Source organism: Ascidiella aspersa, chromosome 2, assembly GCF_963924565.1.
Source record: "Ascidiella aspersa chromosome 2, kaAscAspe10.2, whole genome shotgun sequence".
Taxonomy (NCBI): Eukaryota; Metazoa; Chordata; class Ascidiacea; order Phlebobranchia; family Ascidiidae; genus Ascidiella; species Ascidiella aspersa.
Window position 1 is genome coordinate 4,821,479 of NC_139448.1, and position 12,836 is coordinate 4,834,314.

The 12,836-nt window shown below is 36.5% G+C and overlaps 1 protein-coding gene across 1 annotated transcript in view; it reads right to left on the reverse strand.

Annotated features, from left to right (window-relative positions):
* The window catches only part of LOC146163260 (dynein axonemal heavy chain 12-like), a 55,490-nt gene that overhangs the window by 30,807 nt on the left and 11,847 nt on the right, over window positions 1-12,836 (reverse strand). Inside the window, exons 17-33 of the mRNA XM_083381430.1 lie at window positions 12,224-12,409; window positions 11,471-11,671; window positions 10,761-10,955; window positions 10,128-10,249; window positions 9,634-9,862; window positions 9,106-9,210; window positions 8,665-8,772; window positions 7,724-7,844; window positions 6,778-6,907; window positions 6,190-6,334; window positions 5,726-5,869; window positions 5,070-5,216; window positions 3,948-4,193; window positions 3,118-3,347; window positions 2,059-2,242; window positions 1,222-1,446; window positions 71-259 (exon numbers count right to left, since the gene is read on the reverse strand). Coding sequence (XP_083237556.1) covers window positions 71-259; window positions 1,222-1,446; window positions 2,059-2,242; window positions 3,118-3,347; window positions 3,948-4,193; window positions 5,070-5,216; window positions 5,726-5,869; window positions 6,190-6,334; window positions 6,778-6,907; window positions 7,724-7,844; window positions 8,665-8,772; window positions 9,106-9,210; window positions 9,634-9,862; window positions 10,128-10,249; window positions 10,761-10,955; window positions 11,471-11,671; window positions 12,224-12,409 — 2,907 coding nt within the window. The remainder of the gene's footprint in view (window positions 1-70; window positions 260-1,221; window positions 1,447-2,058; window positions 2,243-3,117; window positions 3,348-3,947; window positions 4,194-5,069; window positions 5,217-5,725; window positions 5,870-6,189; window positions 6,335-6,777; window positions 6,908-7,723; window positions 7,845-8,664; window positions 8,773-9,105; window positions 9,211-9,633; window positions 9,863-10,127; window positions 10,250-10,760; window positions 10,956-11,470; window positions 11,672-12,223; window positions 12,410-12,836) is intronic.

The window sequence follows — 12,836 nt, forward strand, 5'->3', positions numbered from 1 at the left end:
AAATGCCAAAATATTTATATATAAACTATCAATTAAAAAAAAAGTCTAACAACATCTTAAATGTACAAACCTCCTTGCACAACTTGTGCACGAATCGGACGCATGGCTCCACGAAGGTCTCGAATAAACCTTCGATCAACTTGGCGTGGTCCTCTTTCAACACTTGAGGGAGCATGTGCAGCCATGACGTAAACATGGGACGCCAACCCAGTGACGTAGGCTCAAGGTAGATCATGCCGCACCTGCTCACTGTGGCGGGCTGTAACATGTAAAGGGGTTGGGTGTTGACATTTTAAACGTTAGGGATTGGTTTTGTACAATGAATACAATGAAATCTTTATCTTGCTCTTAATTAAAACAACCGTAAACATCGAAGGTCATTGCTGACTCACCGAATCTGTTGATCAATAATGCAAGCAGGGCAGGCTAGAAAAACAACTAGCCTGCAGTGAGGTTCGAACTCACGACCTCCGGTTTGTGTGCATGTTTCATTGAACCGTAAACATCTTATGGCTTTTTAATAGAGAACTGGGGTTTTGAAGGAAAACGTGGCTAGTGCGTAACACTTTGTAGCGCCTTACAGTTGTAAATCTAGCAAATTCCGGCATAGGGTTATGCCATGCGTAAACAAGAGAGAAAAATTGTCTTGGAATCTCGTTTGCAGGGAACATCAAGACAGTTTTAGCCAAACTATAATAATTTGGCGTGACAAAACTAAATTAAACCTATTTGGGGCGACAGAGAAAATTCAGAAGATAAAATTTGTCGTTTTTATATTTAGAGATAAAAACTCTAAAGTCAAAGTTTACCCTATTATGGTTGTCAGAGAAAATTTCAAAATGGAAAATTTCCGTTTTTAAGACTAAACGAACTTTCTTTTTTTTGATTAAAAAATGGAATATTTCCTATTTTCAATTGAAGAGGAATTTTTGACAGAGGTCGATTAACTTACTGCTAAATTAACAGTAAAACGAAATAGACAATAAATTTGTACAGTAGGAAATTGCGGTAATGGGCGACCGAAACATTAGAAATGGATTTTTGCTCGCGCCCATTTGTTGAAAAGCATTAAGTTAATATCAAGACAAAAAAATTGCGGATGGAGTTTTAGTCGTTTTGTAAAATTGAGAGAAAAATTTCTTTCATGGAGAGAAATTTTTCGAGTGATTTTTTTCTTGTTTAAATCAAATAAAAGAGAGAAAAAATGCCTTTTTCACTCACCGACGCCTGCGAGAGATCCTGGGTCTCGAAGATGAGACTCATGGGCGGCGACATCTGTATAATCTCACCCGACATGAGACATAGCTTCTTGTTGTCGTCCAACACTGTGTTCATGCTCTCGATCCAAAGGGTGTCGATGGGGCCGTCGAACAACACCCACTTACGGTCGGGGGTGTCCGTGCTCGAAAACTCGCGGAACGTGTTCGCCACGTTGCCGTCTGTCCACTGTGACGTAATAATAAAGATGTTTTGTATTGTTTTTGTGGGTTTTACGTTTCTTTTAGGAGATCGTATACGTTATGATTAATAGTAAAAAATGCCAGGCTTTACTAGAAGAAAATGCAAAAATTTGTCTATTTATGTGTACACATTAAAATATTAGTATTTTTTTAACCCAACTCGTTAATGTTGATTGACAACTGTAATAAACAGCGTAATTATGTTTCACACTGTTTTTATTTTGCGTATTACATTGAGGTAAAAAACAATTTTTTATCAAAACTTTGCAAATGAAGTAATCTATAATAATGATCGTTGTTACAATAAAAACAGTTCTATTGTTCTCCCGATTTGATCCGTATTTGTAGCTTTTGAACCGAAAATGTCGGGGGAGAATTGCTCAAAATTATCATATTATCTAACGTCGATCCGATCCGAAAAGCAAAGTTCGTAACTGTATTGGTGCATGATTTAAAACATTATTGCGTTTAAAGGAGAGCAAATATTGTGCCTTATAAACTTGAATAACTTGAAACTTGTTTCATGGATGAAACTGTCGCTCATAAAATGATCTTGTTATCAACTTTCACTTCATTCATTAATATTGTTTTAGCCTACCTCGTGTGAAACAGCATCAAACTCTCCGAACAATTGGCCCATTGTTACGGCCTTTGGATTGATTGTCTTGTAGATGACCTTCTCCTCCTCGTTTTGACCTCTGTCGTGCATCAAGGTCAGAGTGTCGGCGAGTACGTGGAGACATTTGGTCTTCCCAGCGAACGGGTCACCAACCAACATAAAACTGTGCGAATATAACAGGGTAGGCCAGTTAGTTTTAAATTTCGAAGGAAAATCGAGCGCTTTCTAGAAAATACAAGGGTTGGAACGGTTGGTAATTTAAATCCCTAAGGATACAGCAAATCGTGGCGTATAAACATAATTGTTTAGCAATTAGATCAATTTTGTTTATTAGACCTGAGTTATTACATTTTCGGTATCTCACCGGAAAGTCGTACATTTTGCCAAAAATATCGGGTATCCGCATTGGGTTAAAATAAAAAGTATTAAGCTTAAAAAAAAAAAAAAAAAAAAAAAAAAAAGTAAAAAAATAAAGTTCTGGCAAAAAATTGATCAACATTTAGATTTTTTTTGCCAAAATTATAACATATGTTTTTACAAAAGTTGTGTAGTAAAAACATACTTTATCACAAAGCTTTTAGCACAAAAAACTAATTATTTATGTTCTACATTCGAAAGGCGTTGTATCAACAGGTCACTTTAAGTATTATTAATATACATTTACAGTTTTGTAGCTTAAAAATCCCTAAATAAAAAGAGGTAGACGAAAATGTTTTTAGTGTTTTTTTCTTGTGCATTTTTCTGGTCCTAAAAATAGCAATTGTTATCCACTAACCTGTCTCTAACAGTTATCACCTCCTAGGCCTGCTAAACAGGATTTTTAATTTTTAAATTAGTGATTTGACTTGGAGTTGACTTTCTCTAATAATGACTTGAGTAGAACTTAACTTGTTATTTTTGGAAAAGACTTGATTTGGACGAAAGTTTTTTCCAAAATTACTTGACTGGGACTCAAATGGCTGACTATAGGTCATTTAAAAATGACCGTTTACAAAACTGAGTTACGTTAGCATTGAAAACTTAAAGTTATCTACCGACCCGTGTCTGACAATCATCATCTCGTAGGTTTGTATGATCTTCTCCATGAAGACTGGGACCGGCTGGACGTGGTGCTTTTCGCACATTTCGTTGGCAGCAGCCAGGAAGAGCTCGTAGTCGGCCTCCGGGAGAGTGACTCCAGGGAAGAGATCGGACGTGATGCCGCGGAACAATGGGACGTCGTGCGAGAGGAACTTGGGAAGATTGACGTCTTGAATCGAACGCAGGAGCTGAAAAATGATTTAGAGCTTGGATATTTTCCTACTTTTATAGGGTAAGGTTAATTTCGCTAAAGACGCAGAAAACAGTTTTTGACTAGTAAAATTAGGATGATGATTTATATATTTTTCCACCATATAATCCAGTACTTTTACAGTGTTGTATTTATTGCCAAAGATAATTTTTTCTCTATATTTAGAGCTTCCTGTTCAAGAAAAAAAACAATATTTTTAGTCGATTTTTTATAACAGCCATAGTCTTAACATATATTTTCTAACCTGTTTTACGCCACGGCTCACTTTTGCTACAATTAAGAGTTAAACTGTCAACAAAAAGACAAATGGAATTGACTCATATATCAAAACCTGATTTTCAACTCTTTGGTAACTTGGGGAGCAAAAATGAGTGAAACTATGAAGAAATTTGGTAATCACCAAAAACAAATTACACAGTGTGTTTTCAACAGCTCATAGCTTTCATTTTCCCACAACAAAATTAAAAAATATCTCAATAAAATGCACATGAAAGGGCCTCGCAGCTCACTGCTTTTAAAGCTCTAATTTAAAACTCAAACGATTACCAAAATGAATCAAAATGCGTAAAAAACTCACGAGAATATCTTCGTTTTCGTCCGGAAACTTGAGCTTCAAGTTGGCTGCGGCGACCAGGACAGCCTTGACAGCTCGCATCCCGTAATCGTAGTGGAACTGGGAGGAAAGTTGCTCAGAGCAGAGTCGGTAAGTCATCACAATCTTCACCGAGAGGTTCCTTGCATCCAGGAAACCGCAGGAGTAGAGGGAGATCTCGGCGATGAGAGCGTAATCCGGCACCATCATGGCAACCGTACGGAACAGCACCTGGGACAGGAGAGACAATGAGCTTTGTGACGTCATTGGAGGTTGTTTTGGTTTAATTTGAGGCGTTTGGTGCAGTTTAACAGGACTGCATATACACAGTTAACCTTTGTAAGGAACAGCACTTTGGATGACAGACAATGAAGATTTGTGATGTCACTGGAAGGTGTTTTGGTTTGAATAGAAGGAATTTGATGCAGTTTCATGGGACTGTATATACAGCTAACGTTTAAGAGGAATACCACTATGGATGAACGACAATGGGCGATTGTATGTTACTGAACAGCTGTTTTATTTTGTGACGTAACAAGGGGTTTTTAACTTTCGAACGTCAAACAATCACACACTTTGCTCATCATTCAAAAAGGTAGATATTTGGCGCTTTAGTGCTTTTCAACTGTGGCGATTTATTAACATACGGAGGCTAATGTAAGCAAATCACAAAAAAGCTAACATACTTACATATTTATAAACGGTACACAAATTCTGTCAAGGCATTAAATAAACCCAATTAAGTTGCAGCATCATGAAAGATCAACTAAGTTTAATTTTCCTATTTATTTATAATGACATTTTTTCATTAACTTGTGTTATGGCGGGTTTACTGCATACACTAAACAAAGTATACAGCCTGGTCCACACTGCTTTCTCAGATATAATATTACATTCTAATTTTTAAAGGTAAAGCAGCCTGTATTATCATACCAAAAGTTGTTAATAATGACGGGTTTAACTGTTGGTCAACATTGCTTGCCCAGATATCATATGATATCGTAAAACGATAAAGCAGACTGTATAACAACATCGAAAAATTCTTGACAACAATACAAGGCTTTTAATTGCCCTAGATAACTCGCCTATAATTTCCCAGTGAGTTACCTTAAGGTTGTCGGGCAGTTCAGACCTCCCAGCATAACCCGGGTTCATCGTGATGGCCACGAAGCAGTTGGGCTTGAGCCTCAGTTCGGTTCCCTCGAAGAGAAAGGTTTCCACGTGGGTTTGAATCGCTCGCTGGATGCACAACATCTGTGGAAACGCAATGAACTGTTTGAGTGGTTGTGCAATGTCGAATATTTGTTACAGACAAATTCAAACGTTTTTATCTCAATCAAGCAACTTTGATCACGTTTCCATATTAAACAATATTTTCGAAAAACAAGGCAAAAGTGGAACAATACCAGCGAACATTCCAGGCGATACGTAATACTAAAGATTCAAGTGATTACGCAATATTACACACTTATTGCGTAACCCTACTCAGGTTTTCTGGCACAATTTGGTTGGCTTGTAGTTGGTTATTAGCAAAGAATCTTCAATTAAATTTAACGTAATTTTGAAAAAAACATCAGTTTATTGTTTAGTATTTAAATAAAAAACAAATTTTAAAATAATTAGGTTTTAACAATACCGAAAGATGGACAAAAATAAGAAAAAACTTCTTTGTGGATAAATTGAACAACGATTGTGATTCAACGACAGTTTTCCTCCCAAAATCTTCAAATAACTACTTTCCACTATTGCGCAATACCACCTACCTGTTGCGCAATAACGCTGAGTACTTCGAGTTCGATCCTGTTAAATTCGTCGAAGCAAGCCCAGGCACCAGAAGATGCAAGTCCCTTGAAGAACTTGCCCATGGCGAGGTAATCAAGACCGTCCGAGCAATTGAACACAACGCACTAAAAATAATACAACTTAATGTTTGTTGGTTAGTCTTGGTATAGCTTCGCTTATTGTTAATAGTTTTTTTCCCCTACAAAAAAAAGTTTCACATTTATTATATTTAGTTTTTCGATACGCACTTGTATCAAACTATGTTAATGTGATGTTGATACTAGTTGTTAAATACAACAAAATATTAAATCTGTTTAGGCCATTTTTGTAATACGAACTGATTAAAATAAATCACGAAAGTTAATAATCCAAGATGAAGAGTTATGCATGGGTTATTAGGTATGTGGAATGAGTCAAGTTTTTGTTAAAAAATCCCAAACTTTACCTGTACAGCAAGTGCTTTCGCCAGATCCTTTGTGGTTTCGGTTTTTCCGGTTCCAGCTGGTCCCTCTGGGGCGCCACCTAGATTGAGGTAGAATGCGCCCACTAGTGTCCGATAGCATCGATCAGTCAAAGGTGTGATGACAAGCCTGGGGAGAGAAAAATAAGAATAAAAAAGTGCAAAAATGGTAAGCTTCGTGCCTAATTTAGGTTGGAACACTTCTGGATATAAGGAATAAAATTTAGAATGACTTGAAAAAACAGAGATGAAAAAAAATCATCGCAATCGTTTCCCAAATTTAAGCTGGAACTGAAGTCAAAGACGCTTTTAACCATTACAATAATTTTATTGAATAAAATACCTGAAATAAATAAAGAGCGGAAGAGTAAACAAACCATTTTTTTAATCGCACCGGCTAATATATTGACACAAAATAGACAAACACCATTGAAAAAATCGCAAAAATAACATTTTGCAAGCTGTTAAAAAAAAAAGTGATTCTCGTGGGCAATTAAATTGCTTCATGATAGTCAACGAGCAAACTTTAATAGTTTTTTTTACATGAAATACTAGTAGTTCGATAGCAATTACCTTGGCGAGTTTCCCAGGTACTCGTAGGCGTACTTTACATCAGCGTTGATGATGTGGGCTCGGGCTTGATCGTTCTGCCAGTAATAACGAAGCTGGGCGAGCCAGTTAAAGTCGTTCTCGGCAGATACACCTGAATATAATGGCATTAAATATTTTTAAACTATCAAAAGTACCCGACTTTGCCCCGGAGAGAAAAGAGCCTCTTTTAAGGCGGTTACTTATTTTTAATAATTTGATTTTTTGATGTAAGAGAGTATTATTATTTGTACAATAGGATTTTAATTGGAAGCGGCCAGGGATAAGACCCTTTATATACACCTTATACTTTTATAGATCAGTGGTTTTCAAAATGGGATCCGCGGACAAATGGGGGACCGTGAAGCAATCTTAGGGGTTAATCCAATCAAAAGTTTTAGTGGCAATCCCAAACAGAAACAAGTAAATGGGATAAAGTAAGTCACAGGTTAGCCCATCTCAATAAACGCTATATATTAGTTTATTTTATTCATTTTTTTGGATTTTGTGTAGTGACTCTTTTACTTATTTTTCCCCCACATTCATTTTCGGTTTGAGTCGCTTAACTTGGTCCTGGTTTAATCAGGAATTTAGCAGCGCAAAGGTTAAGAGGTTTAAATTTAAATTATGTTCAACCTTTTTCAACAGACTCTTTAGCTTAATACAAATGCGGATAATCAAAGTGGCCCGCTTTTATTTAGTTATCTCAGTTTATTTTATTAAAAAAAAAAATTGTAACTACCTTTTTTAATTTTTTGTTTTGGAAAAATTATAAAAAAACATTTAAGACATGTTAAAACAGACCTTATATATATAAAGTTTAGCAAATTTGAAATTAACTTAATGAGTTTAATCCCTTATATTAAGTTCGAGGTGTTTTGAGTTATCTCCCAACTGATCGTGATTAAGCACACGAAAAATGCTGACTCACCCTGCCCGACCATCTCGGTGATGACGTCACGAGCGTGTACGTCAATGGTGACGAGAGCACCGAGGGTGATTCGGGTTTGCTTGGCGAGCTTGCCACGAACCAAGTTGACGATGTGACTTAGCTAGAAAAACAGGTCAAAATGGTTAAAAAGCTAATATTAGAGCAAGGACCTATATACCTATAAACATACCCAACATTCTACTTTTTGATTTATATTTGCTAAGCTATGAATGTTGATAGTACGTACTTTTACGCATTTATTTTGACGAGGTTTATTTCGGCGAAAGTTAAAATTGAGGCAACCCTAAAACTTTGAGTGTTTGCTATACTTGTCCAAAACACAAGTAAAAAAATGGTTAAGCAGCTAATAATAGACCAATGGACCGGGCGACATAAACATACATAAGGTTCTACTTTTTGATTTATATTTGCACTAACGAATAAGTTCAGCAAAGCCATGAATGTTAATAGTAAGCATTTTTACGCATATATTTTAACGAGGTAGATCCCGGTACATTTTAACAGAGAGGCAATCTTAAAATTTAGAGTGTTTACTAAACTTGTCTGATAAGAAAGTCAAACTAAAAACATATGAAGAGTGAATATCACACATCGGCATATTTGTAATTTGGGTAAGCCACTTTGGGCTAACGAACTAATTATTAGACATTTTAGTTGCTTTTTAACAGGTTTACATTTGGCTAAGCAGTTAGATAAATATAAAGCATTTTTAATCACATCTAGTTGATGAAATATCCACTTAGTTTTCCAAACAAATACAGCGGTTTGATATAAAATAGGTGACCATAAAATCCTCTGTAATTTCTTTAAAGCATACACAAGTACTCATGACCTTTACTCAAACATATACATACAGATTGCAACTGAAGTTACTTATTTAGGAAGTTGTTACAACTTAGCGTGGTATGTTATAACCTTACCTGTTCCTGTAGCACTTTAATGTAATCTTTGAGACCCTGGAGTCCATTGGATCTTAGCGCTTCGTGGACCTCAGATGTCCAGAACATTTGCGACACGTACAACACGACCTTACGAAAAAGTAAAGTTACACATACGATTCGACAGTTTCAAAAAAAAGTTAAAACAGTTTCGTTAGAAAATTAAAAAAATAGACTCTATGATTTAGTTCACCCACTGATGATATTAAATGACATACATCAGTAGTACTTCAGAAAAGAAAGTGTGGTGTATTTTATGGAAAATGTAACCTTCGATATCAGGTTTTCGCAATATAGTTTTTTTTTTTTTAAATAAAACAACATTACACTTGAGATACTTTCCTAATCATTCACAAGTTTAACAAAGGTGTTGCTTGTCTCTTAATTGCTGGTGCTAATTAGCATAAAGGTGGTTCCCCTCACCTGTCCCGGCCACTCAGTGACCCACTCATGACGTTCCACGATCGGGTAGGCCTCGTGCGCCTTGATTATGACGTCACGCACCGATTTAAGCATCCCTTCTTCAACCTAAAAATAAATGGAAAACAGTAAGGGAAAGTTGCTGAGAAAGACTCAGGATTACCAGGTAAACTGCTTTAAAAAAAAAAATTAAAAAGTAGATGCAGTGAGGTTCGAACTGTGAGGTTCGGGCTGTGTAGCTCAGTTGAAAAAGCGACATGTCCGGTATGACCGAAGGCCGGTAGTTCGAACCTCACTGCAAGGCTAGTTGTTTTTCTAGCCTGCCCTGCTTGTATCATTGATCGATAGATGTGGTTAGTCCTCGATGGCTTTCGGTGTACATTTACAAGTATCTAAATTTTTGCCGAAATAACGGGTATCGGAAATAAAGGAATAAAAATATGAACTGTTAATTATCTCGGAAACATTTCCAACCTGAAGCAGTAATTTCTCGGTATATACCGGTAAATTTCATAAAAATTATATTATCACCTGAAGCAGCCACTTTTCGACGGAGCCGCGCGCCGCAGAGGTGGAAATGAGGTCGACGAACTCTACTTTTTCTCCCTCGCTGCTGAACATCGCTTGGATGTCGAGGTTCTCGAGGAACTGGAGTTTTGCGATCCCCTCGAAGCACTTCTTGAGATGAGGTTGGACGCGAGTCGGGTCTTTGGTTTCCGAGAGGATCTCAAGCATCTCGTCGTTGGAGAGGAAGAAGAATCTTGGAAGAAGATGAATATATAAAAATCATGAAATATCATAAAAATAGTTCTGAATTGTTAAGGGAATATACTGTATTTTGGACTTGGGGAAGCGACAAGGATTTTAGAAGAATATTGATAGGCGGGGTTGCTGTGATCGTTAGAGAGTAAGAAGATTCTAGGAAGAAAATGAAAATTTTTTTCGCGAAATATTTTCGAAAAAGGCAGTGTTCACCACCACAAAAAGCTTAGTTCAAGTTTAAAGTTCTCGATAATTAGGTTTACCTTGAGAAGAAGAGTCGCTTCTTCTCCAAGTAGGCGTTCAGTCCCTTCATGATCTTGTCCAACAAACCGTTGCTGTCCAACAACTTCTGAAGTAAACCTTTCATCGACGTGGCAGCCATCACCTGCGTTAAAATCATGTGTTGGTTAACAACTGTAAAAATGTTATCGGCCCATGCAAATATCTATAACGACCTGGTATGGTGACCATCGAGCACGCTAACATTACGTGAAGTTATTACTTTAAATTTAAATAAAAAATTAGTGTTTCAGAAGAATATTTTGTGAAAATTATCGATTGCATAAAACAGTCAAAAGTCGTGAAAAGTAAATAATTATGATGTGCTCACGATGAAATCATTTTCCATTAAACTTGTAATCCTGACATCTTGGGATCTATCACAACATTTTTAAGGTAATTGGTGAATTGTCTACCCAGATGGTAAACTTTCGAAAATATATACAACTAGTTTTGTACAAAAACACGTTATTTAAGATTCGTGTAACGTCTGACCTACGTGGTAATACATCATAAAAATTTACTATAGCTTTTCTGCATAAAAAGTTTTTTTAAATACTTTTCACAATTTTGTAAAAACACATACAATGTCTCATAAATATTTTTTTAGTACTCACGTGAGGATCTCTCACGACAAACTTCATGATCTCCTTCCAGTTCTTATCGACGGTGGTAAAGAGCCTTCCCTCCTCAGGCATCTGCTGCATGATGTCTTCCGAACTGAAGATCGGCTCCAGGTAAAGCCACTGGGATTGAACCTTCAACCACTCGTCTAAAGTGTCCTGGATGTTGACCAGACGCTCCTCCCAAACCTCAATACAAAAATAACATTTATTACTCACATTGTGTGCAAGAGGTGCAGTTGTGAACGGTCGCTATCGTTTAAAGCAAATTATGGGTCAACCGGGGTGTATGCATAGAATGCATTGACAATACAAAGTGCCTAATATATAATACTATAAATTCTTGATAGAAATGTTTATAAGTTTTCAAGCGCCAAAAATTGTAAATGCCACGATTCAAATAAGTGCCGAAGGGGTTTTTATTCTTTTTTATGTTTTCCCAAACCTAAAAGTGGGAAGACTAAGATAATCATAGAAGTATAAAATAATTGATAAAAAATATATTTTTATTATTTGCGAGGACAAAATTCAGCATTGTTATACCAACCAATGATTTTAAAATAATTTCCATTGGAAGATTGGACTTCAATTTGTGCGACTTTTTAAGTGTCTTATTTTCGTAACTATTACATACATGATTAATTGAGTATATCCCAACAACAAAAAACAAGTATAACGTTTTAAACATCGTTGCAATTACACACCTTGGTTTCATCTTCAAAGGGCTTAATGAAAGGTGATCCTCTCATGGTTTGTGTCTTCACGATCTGATCATCAAGTGTTGTCTGTATCTCATCGAGCGACGACAATATGGAAACTCCAGAGTCGCGATAAGGGAGAGTGTTGAAGCAAATGTCGCCCCAGTCCTCCTTCATGCGAGCGAGGGCTTTCTCTAGCGAAAATTCCTGGAAGACAGGTAAGTAAGTTTTAGTTTGAAGTAAATAAACAACATTTGCAAACAAAATAGAGATAATTTGAACCAAGTGTATGCTTGCCATCTTGGTTTCATTTTTTTGGCCTTTATCGTCTCAGAATAAAGGAACAACGCATAGCGAATTTTTGTCACATTAAAACTAAAATTATTCCAGCCTTAAACAAACAGATAATTCAATTACAATTCCACCAATAAATTAAAGGCTTTAAAAGCCAATAAGTTGAAGAAAAATTTAAATTTGTCCAGCACATTTCGGTCTCACATACAGAATTTGTTTTTAGTCTTGATGGAAATTGCACATATCTTTTGTGCCAATCTTAACTTGCGAATCTAGTTATTTTGAGTGGAATTTGATGTTTTTTTCTCAATATTTTTGTTGAAATATAATTCTATTATTTTTTTTTCAATATTACTGCAATTGATTTTTCAATTTTCAATTGTAGGAAACTGTAATTCCAGCAAAAGCCAAATAATTAATTTAAGTGGGAATAATTGTAAAAAAATATTAAAGCCTATAGCCCACCTTGCTTGCGGCGCCGCTGATGGTTTCGAACTCTCCCATGAATGGCTCCAGGTTCTTCTTGAGCATCTTCCTCAACGTTGTTCCTGCATCCGGGGTCAGGTCGTCCCCGTAAATCTCCGACATCGTCACCCAATGACGGGGCCGGATTCCGGGGTTGCACATCGTTCCTATCAACGGGATATTTTCCTGCATAAAGTAGAAACAATTTGGTTGAATCGGCAGAAAAAAACAGTTTATCTGTAGCATAATACAAGGTTGGAAAACAAAAGTTCTTAAAGTGTGGTACGTGGACCGAATTACGAAGCAAATAATAATCTGTTGGCGTTCGTATAGCACAGAGATTGTTAAACTGGGGTACTTGGGTCCCTTTTGGGTACGTAGACTAGTTTTAGGAGTTCCACGAAGGCCGCCTTGAAATCTTAGTGTATAAATTAAAAAAACAGAAATAATTTTTTAACGGACAGAGTTAAATAGCAAAATACCGCTATGACGCTTTCGACTTTAATGTATTTAGACTAGATTTTAGTTTTACAATCATTGGACCGAAAGCATCAGGTTTTCAAAGTCCACTGGTTTTATGACGTCATCTCTGAATATTTCATGCCGAGCCCGG